The sequence below is a fragment of the Pituophis catenifer genome, unplaced genomic scaffold, assembly GCF_029215685.1.
Source record: "Pituophis catenifer annectens isolate HBS135680 unplaced genomic scaffold, rPitCat1.0.hap2 SCAF_4, whole genome shotgun sequence".
Lineage (NCBI taxonomy): Eukaryota > Metazoa > Chordata > Lepidosauria > Squamata > Colubridae > Pituophis > Pituophis catenifer.
The window spans coordinates 106,730,903-106,756,855 of NW_027256884.1; the positions used below are offsets into that span (position 1 = coordinate 106,730,903).

General features: G+C 36.3%; 1 protein-coding gene across 1 annotated transcript in view; it reads right to left on the reverse strand.

Annotated features, from left to right (window-relative positions):
* FRY (FRY microtubule binding protein) overlaps window positions 1-22,942 on the reverse strand; it is a 152,954-nt gene extending 130,012 nt beyond the window's left edge. The window contains exon 1 of the mRNA XM_070942813.1: window positions 22,744-22,942. Coding sequence (XP_070798914.1) covers window positions 22,744-22,942 — 199 coding nt within the window. The remainder of the gene's footprint in view (window positions 1-22,743) is intronic.
* Between the last annotated feature and the right edge of the window lie 3,011 nt (window positions 22,943-25,953).

The following is a 25,953-nucleotide window of genomic DNA, read 5'->3' on the forward strand; positions in this document are numbered from 1 at the left end:
AACAAACAACACTACAAAAAAGACCTTATGAAATAAAAAGAAAGATGGGAAGACAATTCATGGCCAATACATTAAAAAAATAACTCAGGCAAAGCAAATAATAACAAGACCTGGCAATGGCTAAGAGCAGGAAAGTTGAAGAAAGAGATAGGTGGGCTAATTCTGGCTGCACAAGACCAAACCTTAAGAACAATTGAATACAAAGCCAGAATTGAGAAGATAGCAACAGACAGCAAGTGTTGCCTCTGCAAAGAACCTGAAGAAACAGTGGACCGTCTGGTTAGCTGCTGCAACAAGGTTGCACAGACTGACTACAAAAAACACATAACCAAGCAGTAATAATAGGGCATTGGAAGATCTGCAAGAAATACATTTGCCTGAAAGCAAGAACTGGCAGGACCACAAAATACCGAAAGTAATAGAAAACTAAGAAGCTAAAGTGCCTTGGGATTTTAGAATTCAAACAGACAAACACCTATCACGTAACATCCCAGACTTAATAATTAATAATTACAACTGGATAGTAGATGTGACAGTATTTGGAGACAGCAGAATACAAAGAAAGAGCAGGAGAAGACAACAAAATTCAAAGTCCTGCAAATAAAAATAGAACATCTGTGGCAAAGCAAAGAAAGCAAAAGTAATATCAATACTAATAGGTGTCTTGTGTGCAATCCCAAAACAATTGGAGCACCATTTAAATGCCATTGGCATTGACAAAATCACCATCAGTCAACTGCAAAAGGCAGCTTTCTTTGGAAAGTATCACGACTATAATTTAGCAGAAGTAAAATAAAACCTTTTTGTTGGGATGATTTCTTTTCTAGTTTTCCTGTTTAAGGAAGAGATAGGTACAATTTATTTCTTTAATATTTACTGCTCCTTATATAGGGTCTTCAGGTGGTTTCACCATATTTGTGTCAAACCAAGATTTATAATTCTCTAAACTAAAATGTTAAAGTTTTATAATGTCCAAGTTTAAAGTTCCTCAGCAATAAATTCCACCTTACAGAAGTAATATCTTTTAGAATATGTAATTAATCAACCTTGATCAGGCACCGGGATCAGAGATTTAGTCTTCTGAGCTTTCAGATTCATTCTAGAGCCCATCCTTAGGGAATTTCTCTCTTATACATTCTGGTAGATAAATTCCCTTAAAATGGGTTCCAGCACAAGTCCAAAAGCTTGAAAGACTAAACCTCTGATCCCAGTGACCTACCCAGATTGGATCTTGCAATATTATTACGAGGCACATATATTTGCCTTCATTCGTAATCAACCTTGAGTTATCTACATCTTTAAGGTTTGAGCTTCAAAACTGAATATCATCAAGTTGAAAAACTAATTTGCAAATATCTGCTGGATGCTTCCATGATTTAGTTATTTTCCCCTATTAGAACATGTTTTGATTGCTGTATATTTCAGTTCTCTTTCCCATTCTATTGGTATGGCAAATATTAGTTTTATTAAAAAGTTTAGTATAAATGTATTAATGAGAATTTCTTTGTTCTTGGTCTTAATTCTTCTTGAAGTGCCTGTACAGAAAGTAGTACAATGCATTCCAACTTCCTTAGCCAGGAATGCTAAACACACTTGTTCCTGAATAATTTAAATGTCTCCATGAAGGTTTTTGTTTATAGAATAACAAATCAATCTACAGAAAATAATAAAAAGGGAAATGAAAATATAATCTAGGGAAACTCTCATGGTCAGAAAAGGTTGTTTTTATGAAAGTGTTAAGAATTCATGTAAATGTTAAGATACCTGATAAACAGCATGATTCATAACAAATGTTTTGACAATCCTCCTTAAAATCATGACATTTAATTCAGCTGACTAAGAAGTGGAAATAATCATGGAGCTTGATTATTTTTTATACTTCATTAGTAATTTAATGTTAAGCTTTTAATGAGTGAGGTTATTAAATTACTGTACAGCGCAATATGTAATGGAATATATGCAAAGAATGTTTCTGCTAAGAGTAATGCAAAAATTCCATGCTATAACAATCATTTTGCCAGAATTTCTCAGAAGAGCAATTGCATTCCATTCTGAGAACCAGGTGTACACAGCTGTTGTCTATATGCCCGAGACTGCTGCTTTCATGTAAACATGAACTGTAGTCATTAATTGCTTTGAATAAACCCAGGAATACTGAATTAACCTTGGTCTGTCTATCAGAGAAAAAAAAATACATAAGCACCTAACAATGCTGTTGAATAACAGTGCAAATGGCTTTAATGATCTCTGGTTAGAAAATATATCCTGGATCTGGGTGTCTAAGTTTCATGTATTTGTGGTTTTTTACATATTTTTTAATTTTATGGATATGCAAAATGGCAGACAAGTGCAAAATATTTTTTTTACAAACCCATTATCCGTGGTCTTGTTATTTCATGCTTTTGGCCTGGAAGAGAACCCATGTGAATAACAAAGGCCACACTCATATTCATAAGGCAGGTTTTAATTTCATAATATGAATCTGGTGTTAGCAACTTCTGAACCTCCCGAAGTATTCTTGGAATGTGTTCTAGGAGCTTCTAAAAGTACAATTTATTTTTACAGACAGCTGAAATGTTACTAAAATAGATAATGGTAACTTGCAAGAATGTTGGATGAAAAAATTGAAATACTATAGGCTATTTTAACAGTTCAGTGGTATCATAATCCTAAAATGAGCATATTAAACAATCAAATATTTTTATTGGGCATTTAGGAAGAGTTGAGTATTAACTTCTTTATGCAGGAAATATAATTTATTTGAGGGGATTGTGACATCTATGATAAGAGCCCACTTCAGTTTAATAGCCACATTATCATTAAATTGAGTTGCTTTCATTATCATCTATCTACCGGTATCTATCTATCTATCTATCTATCTATCTATCTATCTATCTATCTACCTACCTACCTATCTCACCTTTATTATTTTTATAAAATAAAAATTATAAATATTCAAAATGGCAAATATACCTAACACTCCTTTCTCCTATTATCTCCATAAATCTGCTAATTTTGTCTTTACTCTTGTGATTACTGATGGAGAATAACCTCACAATTTGAAAGTCCTCCTGGACTTCCAGCTCCTCCTAAAATAGCAGATGAAGGCTGAGGCAAGGAAAACACTTGTCCAGCTTTGGCTGGTGCACCAACCATTCCTTACCTACTGCAAGGGTTCTCACATTCCTCTAATTTCTTGTATGGATTACAGTAATTCGCTTTACATTGGATTGCCCTTGAAGATTATACAGAAACTACCGATGTTCCAAAATATAATTTCCCCAATTCTCTGTGTAGTATTTATAAAACCAAGTTTATATAAAATTGCAGCATCCAACATGTTCTTGTTTTTTTTATAGAAACTTGTAAAATGCCAGATCAAACAAACAAGGAAATCACATGCACATCCCGTTATGAGTTTCACACAGAATGTTTCAGACACATCTCTTAAAAGTCAAGACATACTTAATGTCCTTGCAATATCTTGTGACTATCAAATGGGGTTGCACTTTATGACTGCATAGCTTATCAATTGCAATGATGTCAAGTGCCATCATAAACATAGAACTAACTCTATGAGACGCATAGGACTGCGTGAAAACATGTAGCATAATAAGGAAGAAGGAGCTTGATGAAACTATAGATAAAGTCAAGGACCACTAAAATGAGACAAAACATTTTCCATTGAATTCTTCATAGCATTAGAGATAGTGTGGTGAGTGCAATATTTAACCTTATTATTAAGTGTAAAATGAAATTCATTTTATATGTTGTTTTAATATGGCTGTACACCGCCCTGAGTCCTTCGGGAGAAGGGCGGCATAAAGATTTAATAAATAAATAAATAAATAAATAAATAAATAAATAAATAAATAAATAAATAAATAAAACTAAATATTGCAAAATGTACAATTGAACAACATGCAGCATTTATAAGTTGCTCTGCTGCAATAATTTATTCTTCTCTTTGATTCATTTGATTTTATGTTTAAATCAAAATGTAAATTTAAGAAGAGCACAGCAACACAATTCATTAAAATCACAACCAATGTGGCTAGGAATTAACAGAATTATAATTCTTTCTATAGTTAAATTTCTATGCAGATTCTCAGTCATCCAGGTCATGATTGTCCCAAAGGTGCTTTTTCAAGAGGCAACTGGACTTGCTGAAGAAACGTCTTGGATGAAAAGCGAAACGTCTTCAAAGAAAAACAGGAAAGTCCACTTGCCTCTCGAAAAAGCACCTTTGGGAATTCTTTCTATACATTTATTTACTTAATAAATTCATATGAAAATTCAGTTATTAAATAATTTTATATTACTTAATAAATTTATATTATTAAGTAATATTTACTTAATAAATGTATATGGGAAATAGGAACAAAATAAAACACAACCAGTGATTAAAAACTTAAGAGCATAAAATAACAGCCAAGAATAATCAAACACCTCACAGTCAGTATAACCAGATAACAGGCTCAAGCATATTATCAGCACCTAAATCTTGATGGCAGAAGCAAGTTCTTAATTCCTGTGAAAAGCCAGTAGGATTGGGTCAAATCTGATCTTGGGTGGAGGGGGAGGGGGATATTCCAAAGTGGGGGGCAAAACACCATCCTTTTGGATCTCATTAGATACACTGTCTTGAGGATATATCCCAGAGCATACGAGTAAGGTCCACATTACTATATGATGCATGTGCAATGTGAACTAATTTTAGTATGAGCAAGCGTATTGTGGAGATCTGAATGAACTTGTGTACCTTCTGTTAATAATCTTGGGGTCAAATGTCCAAACAAGTTATGATGTGATATGTGTGGGTGTTTAATTTAAATATTGACTTTTCTTATTATTTTTGATAATAATACAGTATTTATTAAAAAAAATATATTTTACTGAATGATTAATTTATTTTGCTTCATTCATAGCAAAGCACAGTATGTTATATGATATTGCAGATTGAGATGTGTGTGCATTCATGTACATGCTTGTTTTTTATAGTCACTTTTAAGTTTAACTCTGTTCTATGTATCTCAGTTGTTCCTGTGTTCTATCCCAGGAAAATCTTTTGCATATCAAACTAATGTATCATAAATAAATCAGCCTAATCAAGTTTACAGGAGTAAATAGGAGTAAGTACACGAAGCCAAACCAAATTGCACTGATTGATATCACATTGTTCCTGATTTGTCAAGTGCACTCCTAACCTATATGTTTTGGAAAAAACAAATACTGTACGTGTGAAGAGAAACGTTTATTAGTAAATATGTCATATATTTTTTAAAATTCTATTTTATAAAATAATTGATAAATAGAACAAATTAGTATAGGATTATGCTTTAAGAAGGAAGTCTAAATGGAAACTTGAAAACTCTCTCTGCAACAAGGTCGCCCAAACCATTTTTACATCTTTCAACACACTGCCTTTTAGCCACCTAATTTGATCAGCTGATCTTTCAAATAAGGGCTGCAATTAAAGGCCCAAAAGTCTACACTTCACCTAAAACTCTGGATCTGCTTTCCTATGAAAAACATCGCTGCACAAACATTTACTCTAATCTTGATTCATCATATTGTCACGTTTCACTAAATCATACTCAAAAAAAAATATGCTTAGCAGACTGAATCTCCAGCTTAATGATGCCAAGTGTGAAATATCTGTCATAGTTAACAGTATTTTCCCCCAAGGGCTGGAATAAGCTGAGTTTGGCATGGGAGGAACATGTTCTGGACTGCATGGGAAAACTTAGCCATGATGCAAAGGGCTTTTTGTTTCAACGGTTTTTATTTTACCTTAGATATTGTTTTTATTTTGAGGTTTTGAGCTGCCCAGAATTTGGTTCAAGACAGGTGGTCATCTAAATGTTTTAAATAAATAAGCATCAGTCATATTATTTGAGTGTTAAGCAATAGCTTTAAAAGCAAGCTTTTAACAATATCATTCAAATCTATTACTCTGATGTACTATTAATCTATATATTCAATAGTATCTTATTTCAAGAGGAGACCTCATGAAACCATTACATAAAGATGATTCTGTTTTAACATTGGGATATACAAATACATTAATATAACTCTCAGAGTAGTTGAAGATGGCTGAGATAACATCTTTAAGCAAAACTTTCTGATTCAGTGGGTCCTAAATACTGTATGTGTTTTGATCAACAAACAACTCAGTGTGACAAATTTCTAGGAGTAACTATTTCCTCTGTACATTTTCATTTACATGGAAATGTTTATCCTTGCCACCCATCTGCTTAATGCCTCTGGGCATCTTACAAGCAATAAAAGCAATACATCTAAAATTAAATCTTAACTTATGTACTGTATGTTGAAAGAATAACATTAAAGTGTTGTGAAAATAAACATTTTAAGTCCCCTCCTGAAATGTAAAATACCAAGTATCTTATTTCAGAGTACAATATTGCTCAGCTACAGAAAAATTCACTAAGAACAAAGAAAAAAAAAGGTAAGGAAAAACCTGAGTCAAATATCTGTATTGGAAAATGCCCAGCTTTCTTTGAAGGATTCACCCATGGTCAGTTTTTTAAAAAATTCAGGTAAAAGAAAAGAACAATCAATGCATGCTTTTCATTTTTATTTTCAGACTGAATTTAATTCTGATCTTGTGTTTCATTGAGATTTTGTCCTTTTTCTAAATGGATTAGTTTTGCAGGGTTTTTTTTAGCAGTTCTTCATCCTGGAATTTTTTTTCTTTTTCATGCAATCCTATTATATTTTAAGTTACAGAAACAAATAATAAGGAAAAAGACTGAGCTAGTTCCAATCTCATTTACTATGACTTGGCAAGTATCACAATCCTTCTCACCTCTTCTTCACAGAGCTATAAGTAGGAAATGGGAAACTTCTGTTTCCAGCTTGAGTTAATTGCTATTTATCCTATATCACATTTTAGAATATGGCTAGAATACTAGATTGCAATTAATGAAAAACAAATGTAAACCTCTCTAATGTTTCTTTCGCAACCATCCTGAAGAACAGAAGGGTTTATTATGATCTCTTCCAGGTGATCAGTTGGATATTAGCAAAACTAAGCATGATAGTAGATAAATAGACCACTAGTTGAATGACAAAGTTTGTTTGCATTTTTTAATATTATTGTTCTATAACTCAGGACCTTCCCAACCTCTCCTTTTTGTTTCTGGTTTTTATGAGTACCCTGGGGTCTACTAAATACAGCCAGAAGCTAAAGGCTTACACATAAAATAATTCTGATCCTAGGAAAGTTGAATGTAGTCTTTCCATATACAATCTAAGTTCTACATCCTTCAACTTATTTGCAGCAGCTTTCTTCCCCCCCCCCAATTTTTAAAATAACTAAGTAGCTTTTAATTTGTTTTCTTATATTTCAAGCAAATAAATCAGAGGACAAGTTTGAATGAATTCTTGATTTCATTGATACTCAGATTCTTTTTTATAACTCCACTTACCTCTTAAATTCTCTGGGGGAGAAAAATGTTTCATAGAATGATAGAAATTTGATAATAACTAATTTAACTTTTATGGAGAACTGCAGAGAATTATGTTGATATTTTTTTATTTTATTTTAACATATAGTTTAGTTAAGCTGAATAACTTCTAATTATATTGCTAATGAAAATGATTCAGCCTGATGGAAAATACATGCCATGATAATCACTTAATTTTCATTAAAATTAGAAACTCTATAACTTAAAAACTATTTTGCCATCATTTTCATATTACATATTTTAAAATCAGAATCTGTTCATAACAAAAATCTACCAACAGTTTTATTTCTCTCTTCTGTCCTGCTACAGCCTCTATTTAAATCAATTAACAATAGCTCAGAAACAAAGCTTTAATGCTATGCACAAGAATGATGATTAGAATTATTAGAATGCCACTTTATGGTTAAGAAATTCAGATAAACCTTAAGCCAGTGTCTTTCAATATTATTCACAAATGATATTCTTGATACATTTGATTCTACACCATATTTTAGATCTATAGTTGAATAATCAGCATCTCACCTCATATACAAATTTAAAACACAGCATATGCCAGTGATATTTAATTGAATATATTGCCTCCATAAGCTATACATTACATATGTAAATTTTTCAATATCATATTTATATATCATAGTATATAAATGATACATAATACAAAATAGCTGTATCCTTCCTGAAAGACTGCATACTTTTCACTGTGTGCACAATTATTAGGCAAATTCTGTGGATTAATTTTATTATTGAACAACTACAGTGTTCTCGGTCAATCTAAAATGTTAATAAACCTCAAACCTTTAAGAATATTTAAGAAAGTAAAAGTGAGGTTTTGGCTTTCTTAGGAGAATATGTGTGCAAAATTATTGGGCAATTATTAGTGTGCAGAATTATTTTGCAACTAAATGAAAAAGGAAAATTTTCCCATCTCGCTCATTTATTTCCATCTGTTAAAGTGAGAATAATAAACAAACAATTCAAAATTTGCAAATAAACATTTCTGACATTTCAAAAAAATAAATAAATCAGTGACCAATATAGCCTTTCTTTTCAATAAGTCATAAGCCCATTCATGGACTTCGTCAGTTTTTTGATCTGTTGACGATCAACTTTTTGTGCAGCAGCAACCACAGTCTCCCAGTATTGTTCAGAGAAGTGTACTGTTTTGCTACACCGTAAATCTCCCATTTAAGAAAGGCCCACAAGTTCTCAATAGGGTTTAGGTCAGGTGAGCAAGCTGGCTATATCATTATTCTTTCATCTTTAAGGCCTTTACTGGCTAGCCATGCAGTGGAGTACTTCGATGCATGCGATGGAGTATTGTCCTGCATAAAAATCATGGTCTTCCTGAAAGATGCACACTTTTTCCTGTACCATTGCTTGAAGAATGTGTCTTTTAAAAACTGGTAGTAGGTTTGGGAGTTGATTTTGAGTCCATCTTCAACCTGAAAAGGTCCGACTAGTTCATCTTGAATAATACCAGCCCATACCAGTACCCCACCTCCACCTTGCTGGCGTCTGAGCTGAAGTGGAGCTCTGTGCCAGTTACTGATCCAGCCATGGGCCCATCCGTCTGTTCTGTCAAGAGTCACTCTCATCTCATCAGTCCATTAAACCTTTGAAAAATCTGTCATCAGATATTCCTTAGCCCAGTCTTGCCGTTTCAACTTAGGTGTCTTGTTCAGTGGTGATCGGGTTTCAGCTTGTTTACCTTGGCCATGTCTCTGAGCACTGAACACCTTGTACTTCTGGCCACTCCAGGTAGGTTGCAGTTCTGGAATATGACAGCACTGGAGAATAATGGGTTCCTGCTAACTTCACATTTGATTCTTCTCAAACCTTTAGCAGTTAATTTGCGTCTTTTTTTCTCAACATGTTTCTTGCGATCCTGTTGACTATTTGCAACAAAATGTCTGATGGTTCTGTGATCACGCCCCGATATCTTAGCAGTTTCAAGAGTGCTACATCCATCTGAAAGACTTTTTACAATTTTTGACTTTTCAGAGTCAGTTAAATCTCTTTTTTTGGCCCATTTTGCCTGAGGAAAAGATGATGCCTAACAATTATGCACACCTTGATATAGGGTGTTGATCTCCTTAGGCCATACCCTCCCTCATTATGCAAAACACATCACCTGATATGCTTATATCCAATAAGAATTCAAGTTTATACAGTTTGGAGGTGGAAAATATGCATTAAAATGATATTTTTAAATTTTTAAAAAAGAACCGAGGTGGCGCAGTGGTTAGGGTGCAGTACTGCAGCTACTTCATCTGACTGCTAGTTCAGCAGATCAGCGGATCAAATCTCACCGGCTCAACGTTGACTCAGCCTTCCATCCTTCCGAGGTAGGTAAAATGAGGACCCAAATTGTTGGGGGCAATATGCTATTTAGTATACTGTCTTTGGTGTAAGCCGCCCAGAGTCCTCGGAGAGTGGACGGCATAGGCATATGAATAATAAAAATAATTTTAAAAAAATATGGTCAAAATACTCACTTGCTTAATAATTGTGCACCATGTAAAAGTGGGTAGAATCTGATGCCATTCAAGTATGCTGACGTAAAATAGGCATGAACAGGATACATTTCTCAAATGAAATTTCACTTATGAAAAGAATTGAAGTAGACAGACTTTAATTAACTTCACATTACTAGTGTACATTCTTGACATTCACTAAGCTTTATTTTAAAAAATGTTTCCTACATATAAAAAAATAGAATAAAGGCCACTTTAATTACTATCAGTAATAGTGACCTCTGCAAACATTGCATAGCTCCAGCCCCATTTGTTTACACTGTGGATCTCTCTCATTTGGTTCAGAATCCTTTACCGCAAATATAACGGAGGCAATAAAACCAGAAAAGAGGGGAGAGTGTGAATACTGAATAGTTTATTATACCAGGAGTCCATCCTTCCTACCTTACTCTATTATTCAGTTAAATATGTAAAAATATTAAGATGATTTATCATTTTTCCCTGTAGGAGAAACACAAAATATGTCAAGTGCTGCTATTCAGCTGAAGACCCATTCTCCCCACAAATGAAAGTCACAAAACCGAGCAAAAACATTTAAGGATGGTAAACTAAAATCATGCCACCCTGCTCTTCTCTAGATTCAAAAGATGAACTTGAGAGGTCTTTTGAAAATCCCAGCAAAACCAGGTAGGAAGTGAAATCCTTCCTTCCTCCTAAAGATGATGATTATAATCATAGCTATAATTACAACCGCAATTATGATTTGCTAGCGAAGTACATCATGGGAGCCTTCTCCCCACAGAAAGACATCACTTGGTCACCAAGCTATCAGCCCCAAGGCAAGGATGCACTGGGTTCATGCTACCAGCAATTCTGTAGGAGGTGGAGAAAGAAAAAAGAAAAGAAAAAAAAAGGAGAGGGAGGAAGCTCACTCACTATTGCTCCAGGATTTCAGTAAATATTTGATACTGATTTCAAAGAAGCCGGAATCCTGTTGGCTGGCCATGGTTGCGGCATACAAGGAGATTCTCCGAGAGCAGCTCGTCGAGCGGCAGGTACTTTGCCGGCGAGATGGGACTGTCACCAGTTAGTGATGTAAACGGAGGGGTCAGGAGAGGAAATGAAGTCTCCGCAGAGCCTCTCCTTCCGCTCCTGAGGGGCGCTTGCTCCTGCAGTAGCGGCAGCTGCTGCTGCTGCTGCTCTCTCGTCCACGGACAATGAACGAAGCAGCCTTGGCGATGCTTGTCCTCGGCTCATCCTTCACCGAGCGTGCCGCCTCCCCATCGCACGGAGCGTCTCCCCGGGAAGAGTCTAAGCGCCCCTTCTCACCATCCACCAGCTCGCTTAAAGCGCTGCTGCTGTTGTGGGCTGCGGCGGCGGCTACTGCTGCATGAACGCCGCTGTCTCCTTCTTCTTCCTTGCCGGGTATTAGAGAGGAGCGGTCGGAAGGAAAAACACCTCTTCCTGCAAAACGCCCCGCAGCAGTCCAGGCAACCGGGGCGGCCCGGTGATTCGCCACCGACAAGAGCTTCAAGGGCCTTCCTCTCTTGCAGCCCCGGCGCGCGGGACGGAAGATGGGAAGCCAGCCGGAGTGGTTTTGTTTTGTTTTGATGCCAGCTGCTGCTGCTGCCGCCGCCGCCTTGTCAGCTGCTTCCCTCCCAAGAACAACAACAACGCCTAATTCTCAACAACTGCATCATGCTGCGGTAAAGCCCAAACTGCACCCATCCAGAGGGTGCAGTGACGGTGCCTCTTTTCTCCTCCTCCCCCAGGTTTTGCCCGGCGCTTCTCCGCGCTGCCTTAGTTGTTTGGGTTCTTCTTCTCTCTCGGCACCAGACAAATCGGAGCGGCTGCTGATACCATTTTGTCTGGGGTCAGATTTAAAGAGACAGCAGCCAGTGGAATAATGGCTTACTATATTAAAGCCCCTCTATGTTTGCCCCTTATTTCATGGATATGGCCAAGCTACAACATCCCTTTTCTGTACCAAGTTGGCCATCTGCTTTAGCAGAAGAAATGAAAATTGTACTGAAATCAAAGAGACTTCCTGATTACTCCCCCCCCTCAAAATTAAGGTATATTTTACAAAAACAGAGCCCTAAAAATTGTCACTACTCTGAACTAGATGACTATGGACTACCCATATATGGGCACTTTGTACAGGGCTTCAGTGTCTGGAATATTGTCATTAAGCAGTATTTGTTTGCAAAAATAGAGGACTTTCCATATGATGAGCAACTGTGTTTTCACAGACAAAATTCTATGCATACACTGTGTATTTGTATGTGCATGTATGTGTATACATATATGCGCATGTACATGTGTGTGTGTGTGAGAGAGAGAGAGCGAGGGAGGGAGAGAGAAAGAGAGAAAGAGAGGGAAAGGAAAGAAAGAAAGAAAGAAAGAAAGAAAGAAAGAAAGAAAGAAAGAAAGAAAGAAAGAAAGAAAGAAAGAAAGAAAGAAAGAGCTTTTGACAGATTTCTAGCACACATAGCCAAAAAGGCTATACAGTATATTATATTAAATATGGTAGTATTTAAAATGCCATAAGTGAGTGTGAGAATAAAAACACAAGTTATCCCTCTGAAAATTTCTATGTATATCCAAACAGCCATAAATAGTACCCTTTATTTATGTACCACAAGCATATGTGATTTCTCATAGAATATAAAATCCTCATATCCCTTTTTGATTACTTCCAGAACCCTCTCTGAACACAACTCCAAAAAGCAGCACTTGCAAGACTGATGTCAGCAGAAGTAATTGAGACAAGAAGCTCACCCTGAAGTACTAATTCTATCTTTATTGTAAGATTACATTAACAGAATCTTTCAAGTCTGAAAGTTCATCTCTTGCACTTCATCTTTACAGTCCAAGAAACTGGGGGGGAGGGTGTCCTTCTGAGACATTTGCTATGCCCCAATCCTTCTGGAAACTCAGCTGCTCTTCTCTGACCATTACCTAGTCTGTGGCTCCCTCTCCTACCTTCCAAGGTCATTCTCACATCCCATTACAGAGGCAGAGCTTCGATCACTACATTGTGGCCACTATCTTGACTTTTTTGACCTATGCTGCAAACATCCCTGGCTCTCAGATGCACCCTTGCAAAATCAGGATCTGCCCACTTGCAGTCATTTCGTATCCATTTTTAATTACCTTTGAAGAATGCTGAGATATCTCAGCTGATTTCTCAGGTGATCAAAACACAGCCATTGACTACTGAATGGAACAGGCAAAATATTATTGCAAAATTTTAAATAATGTCATTGGTTCACTGTCCATTTCTGAAAACATTTCTAATTTTGACAATAGCTCCTAATGGCTGCAGTCTGTATATCTGGAAAAAAGCCTGTTCCTACATTTTAAATTTTAAGCTTGCTCTTGGTGCCCCATGTTCTAAAGTTAGACTTATTAGCGAACAGGGAAGAACCTGTTCCTCTCTGAATGGCTTCCTTGATGCCAACATTGATGTATAATTCAGAACAGTATGAAATCAGATCAGTTTTTAAAGGTCTTATGCAATTTCCTGTCTCATTTTTTATTTTAAATTACTTTAATTGATGGCTACAACCTGACCTAGAAGCTTTCAGATTGAAGAGGTACAAATTTATTAAGTATACAAAATAGCAATTAAACTTCAGATATAATATAATTTAAAACTTCTAATAAGTTTAGTAAAATTAAAATACAAATTTACTATATTGATGAACACTATAATTTGAGGAAAATAAAATGCACAATTATATTTAGAATGAAAAAATGTCCTTTTCTATTATAATTTGACATAGGACCAGGGCATCTTTTCATGCATTTTTAAAGAACAACCTTAAATACTTAATTTATTTAACCAGCTCTGCTCCAAAGTTTAAATTACTTACTAATGTCCATTTCTTTTCTGAACCATTTTGTCTAGTGTCCTCTGATCAAAATATTTATAATAGAATTGTTCTCATAGCATCTGCCAGTATACTATTAACAAGTACTTTCATAACACACAAAACTGGCCATGCATGGTATGGTGTACATTAACTGCCTTGCTCTGGAATTACCAGTTGAAATGCAAATCAGCAATACTACCTGTATGACCTGAAAAAAGGAACTGATTTGCATATTTTCTACCTGTAAAAATATCAGAAAAAGAAAAATCCTCAACCTCCTTCCCAAGTAGACCGAAGCTGATGAATGAGAAATTGAAATACTGTATCAAATCTTAGGATGGATAAAATGTAGGATTCAAATGCAGATACTTATTACATTTGTTTTTTCCTGTGAGAAACATGTTCCTCTGTTGCCCCCAAGTGGCTTCAGAAATCAATGTTAGCGCAGCACAAGGATGAGCCATTAAACTATAGTATGAATAAACAACCACTTTACCATGTTTTCCTCTTGTCTATTAACCAGCACAAAACTATGCTGGTCAACTAGGTTGACTTCAAGAAGAAAATGACGAAGTGGTAATGGGTAATAATCAGAAGGCTGACTTCCTAATTCTTGTTTCATGTCTGTCTTCTGTTAGATCTCCAATAGGGTTCTAGCTGATCATGGTTATGCCATTGAGAAAAGGATGAAACTGAAACTTGGAAAGACAAGAAAAAATAATTGAGAACTTGTCAAGAATTCAAGTCTCCAGTATCAGATGGACTATTGGTAATCTTAAAGAACTCCCATGAGAATAACAAAGTTCCAGAAGATTGGAAGAGCACAAATATGATCTCCATCTTTTAAAACTAAAAAAAATAGAAGGTCTCAATAAACTACTGTCCTGTATGCTTGAGATCTTTACTGCAAAAGGCAACATATTTGTGAAAGTTAGGATAAGTATGGTACAAATAACAGGATTTAGCATGGATTAATCAGAGATAAACCATGCTACACTAACATTGTTTTTTGACAGACTAGTTTAGTATTTCAGAAGAATGCATTGGATATAGTGTAGAGATGAATCATAACTAAATCCATTTTGGATTATACTGTTAGATGTAGACACAGTTAAATTAATGCACCCTAAAAGTGTTCAGTAATGATTCCAGATTAGCTTGGGAGGAGGTTATCGGGTCCCACAGGATGCTATCCTGGGCCCTGTGCTGTCCAGCGTTTTTTATCAATGGGGACCTGGTCAGAACAGAGTCCGGTGGAAAATTACTTTATGTAATCTGAAGTCTTGTTCTTGTTGATGCACTTTAAGATAGTCTTTGTCTTTTTAATATCATCATCACACTACTGGTTCATGTTTAACTTGTGATTGACAAGGACACCCAGATCTTTTTCATGTGTACTATTGCCAAGCAAAAAATGCCCTCTCCTATACTTGTGCCTTATGTGTACAGGTATTTCCAAATGTTCAGATACCAATATTTCAAATGTTATAGTAGGCTGAACATATTTGGAGCTTTTAATCTTTCATCATAGGGATTAATTTTCAGACATTCCCCATTTTAGTAGGTCTCCTTTGATCTTGCTCCAGTTTTCCATTGGTGTTTTTTTTCTCTCCAAACAGTGATGTTCAGAATCTATATTCCATGTGCTACAGATGAGTAGTCCAATTTTCTCCATTGGAATCTTATGGGTTAGGTTGACAGATTATAATTAACTCCAATTTATTAAGTGGATTCTGTGGCTTAGAATGGTTTTGAACTTGGACCTTAACTGCATCACCATCAACAGCTTCTAATACCCTCAGGCATCAGCGCTATAAGATTCAAAACACTTTTTACCTATACTCAATTTTTCTCCTTTCATGGGAAGAAACAAACAAATGGTAAATTAATATAATTGTAACAAGATTAGAATAATCACAGCAAAATAATCAGTTTTCCTATAAGCCTGAAAGAACAAAATATTTCAGGATATTTTTTGTTCTACAGTATATGGCAAATATAAGGATCAGTCAAAACAGTTCTGCCTGTCAAAAATTCCCAGTTCACATACAGATAGGTTTCAAAGGAAGAACTTTAGCTTAGATTCTCCATGAAGTTTTAAACTTCTAACATGCCAAATCAGAAGGATTGTTCAAGCATAGAAGCTCCTATGTTTTCTGAAGCAATGTAGTAGCATGCAGAATATATTCATGATTTTCCTAGTCACATAAATTTAGATTGAGTGCACAACTTGAAAAACTAAATCTCCATGCAGTTCCTGAACACTTGGATAAATCCTGAAAAACCTGTACAGAAAATACAGGTTCTGTATTTACAGAAATACCTCTAGTTCTGAATATATTGAAGAAAATTATGAAACACATTGAAATACAATTAAATGCAATTAAATAAAGTTATGTCTCATCCCAATGTTGTGCATACTTGGAAAGCAATCCCCAGAACCCCCTCCTACATAATACAGAATGACTGAGTAGAAAGTAACCTTGGAGGTCTTTATGATCAACCCCCTGCTAGCTTAGTCACTGTGACTTCAGTGGTTTGGAATAATAGTATAGTTCCAATGATCACTAGTTATGAGTGCTTCTTGTCTTTTGAGATGAGAAAGAGGATTTGGCAGGGATGATGGTGTTTGCTTGTCAACATACTAGAAATATCCGGATAATTCTGATGGGATTATGCAGTCCTAGCTATGGAAAAATAATGTAAGATATTATCAGCATGTACTGACTTGGATGGCAGCAGTTGGGAGAGTGTATAGGTAGTCAGAACAATTACCTGATGTAACTAATTAACTGGATTGTTTTATGACTTCTATAGTAAGTGTCATAATAGTAGTGAATTAACAGTTTATATCCAACTTTTCCTGTCAATATCTAATGTATCGCAAAAACTAATTGAGAATGAAAGGTTTATTCTAAAAAATTATTGTACAGTAATACTCAACTGAAAGGCAAGGAGGAAATTCATAACACTCTCCCATTTAAAAACTATGAAGAGCCACAATCATCCCTGGACTTATAATCTAGTACGTAACAGGTTTGAAACTCTGTATTTAAAAGTATTTCTATTTTTTAAATTAAGCATTAGACAAAGAAAAGTTCCAGTCAGCCATTTGTTTACATTTCGCATTATAATTTACTACATTGCAAATTTATGAAAGAAAAGCATAGGGGGATCCATAGGAAAAGCCAACAACATTAAAATGGTGGGCACAAAGTCTTACTCTTTATTAACATGTTTTGTACCCACTGCACATATATAAAACAGGCAGAACTTCAATACCAGGCCACACCCACTTTTATTATTGTTGACCCAGGGGTGGGTTCTAAATTTTTTTACTACCAGTTCTGTGGGCATGGCTTATTTTATGGGCGTGGTTTGATGGTCATGTGACAATTCTTTAGGATTTAGCAGAGATACTGGTCTACCAGGCTTTTAACTGCTTGTAGAACTGTACCGGTCTACCCATTTGTTCTTGGTACGACCCAGTCTACCCATTTGTTTTTTTGAGCGTCCCAGTCTACCCATTTGTTTTTGGAGCGTCCTGGTCTACCCATTTGTTTTTCGAGCACAATGGTCTACCACCACACTGCCTTTTAACATTGATCAGCTGTAGGGTGGCCCTTTGAAGCCCTGCGGCAAGAGCTTAAAGAGTTTTTTTCCTTCCAGCCAATCAGCTGGGACTCGGGAGGCAGCAAAAAATTGGGGACGGGGCCAAATAAAAGGTAAGAATAACGTGGAGGGGGGCAGGAGGGCCCAGCTCCCGAACAAAGAGAACTGGTTCAGTGACGTCATATTGTCACCGCTACCGGCTCGGCCGAACCGGGCCGAACTGGGAAGAACCCACCACTGTGTTGAACCCCCTGCCCCAGAATCTATTTTGTGGCCTCAGAGTATTCCCAGATTGCAACTGAAATATATAAAAAGAGTCATACAAGTGAGTAGTGTTTTGCTCATATTTGCCATTAAAAGTTTTCTATTAAACCTATGTGAGAATTAGGCTTAGAATTCTGTGACATTTTAGTTATGGAACATCACAGGATGACACATAAGATCTGAAGACCTTGGATTCATAAATTGTATTATGTACTTTGAAAAATATTTTATCCAAGAGATCCAGGAAGAGGTGACTCTTGCATAAATTGTTATACTATAAATCTCTGTCACTCTCCACAGTAAAGAACAGTTGGGCAGATCACCAGGAGGATTCAATATATATTGTTCAGCACATTCTTCTAGATCTACTGAGCATTAGGCTCAGCCTGTCTTGCTCCAATTTACTAAGATTTCCTTGCTTTAATAATACATATATTCCCTCAATTTACTCACATACACATACCAATGAACTATAGTCTGATCTGAAGCTTATCTAAATACCCTTTTGAAGCTGCCTCCCCTCTGCTTATTTAAATAATTTTGGGGAACTATAAAGCCAAAATGGAAATCAATGCCAAACTAAATTTCTTAGGACTTATTTCAAGTTTCTTTCTGTGTCTCTTCACAGCAAGCCTGGTATCAGTAAGAATGAGAGCAGCATCTGGCCACATACTTTCATTCATCTGAGTCCTTCATTAAGTTTGATTCCTCCAATTATTATTGTTAATTACATTTCATCTTGGTCTACAGAAATAAAATACCGTATTTTTCGGACTATAAGACACATCCCCCCCAAAAGTGGTGGAAATGTCTGTGAGTCTTATATAGCAAATATTGTGGTGAGGGAGTGGGGGTTGGTGCGGTGCCAATCAGCTGGTGATCCCTGCTGCCTATTGCTGCCGCCCATTCGCAATGAACAGCAGCAAACGGGCTGCAGGGGTGAATGGGGTGCGGCGGCGGCGAACAGGCAGCAGCGAACGGGTTGCTGAAAATGGGAGGCACAAACAGGCCTCAGCGGTGGCAAATGGGTGGCGGTGGCAAACAGGCTGTGGAGGCAGAGGCAGATTTTTTTTTCTTGTTTTCCTCCTCTAAAGCTAATGTGCATCTTATACTCTGGAGCGTCTTATAGTCTGAAAAATATGGTAACTGGAAATTCTTTGATTCTATTGAACTCATTTTTGAATGCTTGGGCATGAATGTGCAATAGTAGCTTTGAGGCAATGGATTAAGGATATTGATATGCTGTGCAACTGGACCTATATTTCTTCCCAATATTATATTCCTTGTTAGTTCCTTTATCCTCATCAAACCTGTTAGATATTTAAACCAAATTATAAAATCTAAATATAGGAAAGCAGTCTCTCTGGCATGATTTAATGTCTGCCTGATTTAATGCCCATGTAACCGTTTTAAAAGGGAGATTGAAGAGCATTTCATTTGAGTTAAGACTTTGTCTATGTGGGGGAGGGGCAATTGAAACCATCAATTATGTTTATTATATTGTCTATTTTACCCTGATGCACATTTAGTCTTGACCAGCTTACACTTAAACAAATTCTTCAGGCATCCTGATCACTAATATTTACCATTTTTATGTTGATACAGTACATATGATTCTGTTACTTGAGGCGTAGCCTAATGGTGGTGCTATATGTAAAATGCAAAATCAAATAATATGTTTAGCTTTATGATTGGTACTTCCCTGCATATATGTAATCTGTTTATTATAACAAGTTTTATTACATCATTGTCATTGAGTACAATAAATACTCTATTCTTAAATATGCATAATTTTCAAATCCTACCATCTTTCAAAAGCTACAAATATGTTTCTGTGCATAGTGTGCCTGTATACTGTATTAGCAGATGCATCCACTGTGGCCCTTGGAATAGTAGGAAATAGAGGAATAAGAAATAGGAATAGCCTCTATTGAGCAAACAGTTGCAATCCTTGCTTTAAGTTGTTCAATAAACTATATATATCCTGGTGGTCAAGAAAAGGGGAGAAAATAAATCCCATTCACAAGTTCACTGGGAGAAGAAAGGATAAGAAAGGTAAGTAGATACACCTGGTCTTGGATAGGGTAGCACTGCCCCAGTGTGTAATCTAGGGGATTCTCTTGGACTCCCGATTCCTGTTCGAGGAAGTGGCAATGGTGGCCAGGAGAGTCTTTGCACAACTAAGGGGTTATGCGCAAGTTACGCCCTCTCCTGGACCAAAAATCACTCATGCCCTAGTCACCTCCTGCCTTGACTATTGCAATGCACTCTACATGGGACTGCCCTTGAAAAGCATCTGGAAGCTCCAGGTGGTTCAAAATGCAGCAGCCCGCATGATTTTGTGCAGATCTCAGTGTGCATATGTGTTACCTCTCCTTCGGGAGCTGCATTGGTTGCCGATTTGCTTCCGGATGCAATTCAAGATGGTAGTTGTCATCTTCAAAGCCCTTCATGGCTTGGGACCAGGTTATCTCAGGGACCATCTCTTGCCGGTCACATCTACCCAACCCATTAGAGCGGGGAGGCAAGGAATACTGCGAGTTCTGTCTCCCAAGAAGGTACATCTGGTGGGACTCAGAAAAAGGGCCTTCTCCGTGGTGGCTCTCTCCCTCTGGAATATCATCCCTTCAGAAATTAAACTGGCTCCCACTCTAACACTCTTTCATAAGACCCTGAAGACTTGGTTTTGCCATAGGGCCTGGGGAACTCACAGTGACATGGAACCCATCAAATGGCTTATTTGACTATGTGTTGTCATTGGGTGGGGTGGGGTTAGTATCTTTTATTTTTTATTTTTTCTATAATTGTTTTTATTGTTTGTAAGCTTACCTAGAGTTGCTGTGAGCAAATAGGCAACTATATACATTTTCTAAATAAATAAATAATGCCTGGACCTACCACAAATCCCCCATTGTCTTGTATGTATTACTTTTATGCTCAGTATATATAGGTAGTGCTCAATTTGCCATAATTAGGGCTGATAAAAATTGTCATTAGGCAAGGCCTCACAGGACAGTACCCAATTTTATGAACTTTTTAGCTGTGGTAGTTAATCGAATCATCATGGTCATTAAGAGAGACAACATGGGATTATGTCATGCAATGTTCCCTGCCAGCTCCCCCACTGACTTTACTTGTCAGAAGCCAGCTGAAAAGGAATCATGTGATCCTGCTGCAACCACTGTAAATGTGAACTGGTTGCCAAGTTCCCAAATCATGCTGACTTGACTATGACTATGGGGATGCTGTGACGGTTGTAAGTGTGAGGACCAGCTATAAATCACTTTTTCAGTGCCATCATAACTTTGAACAGTCACTAAACAAATGGTTATAAGTCAAGGACTAACTGCATGTACATTTCCACATATACTTTTATATATATATATATTTATATATATATTATATATATATATATATATATATATATATATATATATATATATATATATATATATATATGTGTGTGTGTGTGTGTGTGTGTGTGTGTGTGTGTGTGTGTGTGTGTTCCTGAAAAAAAAATTTTTTTTCAAGATAGATGAAAATTGTATCCAAAACTTCTCATATTTCAGTACGTTCCTTCTCATCTTAGAGTTCTAATACAGATAATGCTTGACTTACAAAAGTTCATTTAGTGACCATTCAAAGTTACCACGGCACTGAAAAAAGTGACTTACGACCATTTTTCACACTTATGACCCTTGCAGTATCCCTCAGATCCATGATCAAAATTCATATGACTCATATTTATAACAGTTGCATTGTCCTGGGGTCCCTTTTGCAATCTTTTGACAAACAAAGTCAATGGGAAAGTTAGGTTCATTTAACAACCATGTAACTAACTCAAAAACTGCAGTGATTCACTTAACAAATGTGGCAAGAAAGATCTTAAAATGGGGCAGAATTCACTAAACAAATGTCTCGCTTAGCACCAGAAATTTTGAGCTCAGTTTTGGATATAAATCAAGGACTAGCTGTAATTATGCAGACTGGGCCTGGTCCAAAAGGTCCATACATGATTTTAACTCTGCACATGAAGCAGGTGTTGTGAAATAACTGATTCAAATATCTGATTCAGGAATCAGGAAGTTTTATATAGCAGAGCACACCCAAATCACCTGACTCTGTATTTAGTTAAAACCTTGTGGATGTCTGCTTATAGCTGAGAATTTAAACGAAAAATGCAAAGTCATTTACAAAAGGTTTTTTTTTTCCTTCCAGGGCTTTTAAAATGTTTTTGCATTTATAATGTGTTCTTAAATCAGATCTGCTTTCATTTTAAAATTTTAGGGGATGTGTCCTTTTTAAAACAAGAATCCCAAATCTTTGATATCAAGCCTGTATGAGTTCTTAAATGGGATTCTGAATTAAAATCAATTTGACTTTCTTATCCAGATATTTTATTTAGTATTTGAAAAAAATTGTTGCACATATGCAAAAATATAGGTTCTTAATATGCTTTAGAACTTCTCTATCTGTACAATGAATTTACAAGTAATCAACATGTTGTCTTAACTCCTCTACTATTTTAAATTAAAGCCGTAAATTACTGTTCCTTATTTAATTGAAAATCTGATTAAGAAACACAAATAAACCTGAGGATTAAATATACCCATTACTGCAAACATTTCCTAGTTCAGTGCAAAATAAGGATTTAAAAGCATGTTTTTCAGAAGAATGATGTTTTTTATTGATAAGAACTAGAACTTGATATAGTAAGAACTGTCAAAACTGCATACAAATAATTCAAAATAGAATCTGGTTGTTTGTGCTTTCTTAAAAGCACTGTAACATCCTAAACCTCTTTATCAAAAATGCTACAATATAGGAAGCAATATTACATTTTTCAATAGACATGTTTCAAAGCAATGAGGTGATTCAGTTCAATATTATTACTGTACGCTACCATTATTTGGTATTTTAAAATATGTATCATTTATGTGTAATAGATGTTTAGAAATCTCTGTATTTTTAAAACATAAAGAAAACATTAAGAACGTGCAACAGCAACTTCCTGACATGTCCTACCTGGAAAGAGTGATGGTCTTTTCTTAGGGCGTCTCGGATGGATGGGTTCTAAATTCCTAATATTTCTTTGATAGTTTCCTTTAATGTCATTTCTGAGGAGATCCGATGGTAGACTACTCCGTCTTAGTTTATAATCAGCTTGGTATGAAGTTAACTGACACTTAGTTCTAAAATGAAGATTACTGTCACCAATTGCCATTGCAGCACATATATTAAAACGACTACTCAATTTCTGGAAACAAAACAGCTATGGAAGCAGAGTTGCAGATCAATCAAATCTTTTACTGATGAAAAGCAGTCACCAACCATTTTTAATGTTTAGCCCAGCACTTGTTTGGTAAGTTTAGCAAGTGTGAATAGGCGTGGGCAGAACTGAGTGTAGAATTACCACCAAGTCCCTCCTTTTAAAAGTCAAGTACCTCAGGGGAGGAGGCATAACAAAATCATTAATGCAAAGAGAAACATGTAGATTACTGACAAGGTTACCTCACTAAGCTCATCAACTCCCATTATGCAGAGTAAAAAACTGGTTTTGAAAAGCTGCTGTAATTCATGCTTCACTGTTCATGTTTCTCTGCTTAGCGACAGATCAAATGCAGAGACATGTCTCAGTAAATATAGGAGCTCTGCAATTTAGTATGTGCTGTTATTTGCTTAAATATCAGATACGAGCAAAACATTTTATTTAACAGGGTACCTGTTTTCAATCTACTGCTTTCAAGATGGTTTGGACTACAAGTCCCATAATGCCGCTCATTAACCTGAATTTATTTAATGAGAATGATTGGATAAATAATCCCACTGGTTGGAATATGTCAAGTTAGGGAAAATGGCAGCATATTATTTATTTTGAGAATGTTAACTGTTTTGACACCTATACATTGAAGGATATTTAGGTTTTATAACAGATTTCAAATCTGCAAACCTGGAATATGAGTACTTTTCTATAATCACTTAATGTATGTATAGAAAAATACAGCATTGCAATTTATTAGGTTAAATGCATGTTAAATCTAATGAAACCACAAGTACAACTTGTTATTGTAACATTTTATCAATTTCAATATATTTATGTTAAATAAAATTAAGCTCTTCTCTTTGACATTCTGCATTTCTGTAAAGACGTATCATACTTTTAACTAGATTGCCTCCTGAAGCTATTGATAAAGTGGAGATGCTGAGCTAAACTTTATTTTTAAAAAAATCATGCAGGTGTTGCAGATGGCAAATGAGTTAGTTTATTTCTATGCAGCATTATAAAAACAACCCTGTTAATAAGCTGCAATTCTTCAAAAGCTACACAAAACCTGTATATAAGAAATCTTGCATTAATTCCATTTCTATCCTTGTTTTCATCCATCCTTCGGCATAGTCAACAAACTCCTTAGATACCCTGGGGCAAGTTCTTCAGTTAATTGAAGTACAGATGGTAAAGTTTCAACAAGCTTTGTTTGCACAGCTAAAACTTGAATAATTGCTGCACAGCTTTGTAAACATGTTTACACCTGGACAATTTTTCTGTTTTTCTACTTCTTCTTTCCCACTTCTTGCCTCTGATTCAATCTCTCCAAAAGCAAATCCCTTTTTTACAATTAAAGAGATAAATTGATATAATATCATTCAAATCTTCTTCTCAAAGCTCAAATCTAAATACCCCGGAACTTTGGGTTTAAATGTGAATCTTCTGCAAGCTAAATAAAGTGACAACTTATATACCTCCTGACCTTTTTGTAAAATACAGTTAGCTTTTTATATATGGAATTATATGTCCAGCTATATATTATGATGCATTTTTCTTGGGTTTGGATTTATTTATTGCTGCCTGCCTGGAACCTTTATTTCTGAATAGGTGCAGTTCAAGTAAATAGAAATGTCAAAATCCAAAATGCCAGTGTTTGAATGTTTTTGTTGTAAATTTCCCTAGGACACAGCGAAGGACCATAAATGCCAACCAGTTATTTGACCATAATCCAATATACCAGTGATGGCTAAACTTTTCCGGACCGAGTGCCCAAAGTGAACCCCCAAAATGCATTGCGCGCGCAGCCCCCGCACATGCCCCCTAGCCCCTGTGCATGCGTGCATGGACCTCCACACATGCCCCCCGCACACGCCCGCCCCTCCACATGCACCCCGCCCCACACACATGCATGCACACGGCCCCACATGTTCCCCCCGCATGCGCATGCGGCCCCCCCTGCAGCTTGTACCACTGCATTTTTTCAGATGCAACTGAAGTTTCTAGATACTCTTCAGGAGCAGCCTCTGTAGAGTACATTGTAGGGCCCCTTAATCCAGGAATGGATGGAACTGGTGCACAATACGAAGTTGCAGAAAGACCCTCCTAGTCATAACTCCACCTGCTTCTTGGGCAGGAGTTGTGAGTCCCGAAAGACACCCATATTGTACACAGAGTTAGTTTGGAATAGCACAATCCCATTCAACACCCGAGATAGTATACTCCTAGAATATAAAGCCTTCAAACCTCAAACCTCTTAGTCTTGCCAGGATTCAGTTGAAGCCTATTGTTCACTATCCAGACCTTCACAGTCTCCATATAGAGGGTATACAGAGCATTGCTTAATTTACTAGGGACAGAGATACACAGTTGGGTATCAGCAGCATATTGATGATACCTTACCCTATGGCGATGGAGGAGTTCACCCAGGGGTTTCGTGTAAATATTAAACAGAAGGAGAACACTGATTCCAGCAGCGCTCCACATTAGAGGGTCCAAAGGCAGCATATTTCTACTTGGCAACCATATATATCTATTTTATACTGTTTTAATTGTATTTAATTTGTTTTTACATTTTATGATGTACACTGCCCAGAGTCACCTGCAGAGCTGGGCAGCTATAGAAATCAAATAATAAAATATCTCCTTTCCAAACTACTGGAATTGACTCTGAAGAAAGGAAGTGAACCATCACAACACCATCTGCAGATTCATCTCACAATAGTATCATCCAGCCCATATTTCATTATTTTATGGAGAGATTGAAACACTCTGCAAGAACCACATATACTCTAGAATAGAATAGAATAACAGAGTTGGAAGAGACCTTAGAGGTCTTCTAGTCCAACCCTGCTTAGGCAGGAAACCCTACACTACTTCAGAGAAATGGTTACCTAATCTTTTCTTAAAAATTTCCAGTGTTGGAACATTCACAACTTCTTCAGGCAAGTTGTTCCACTGATTAATTGTTC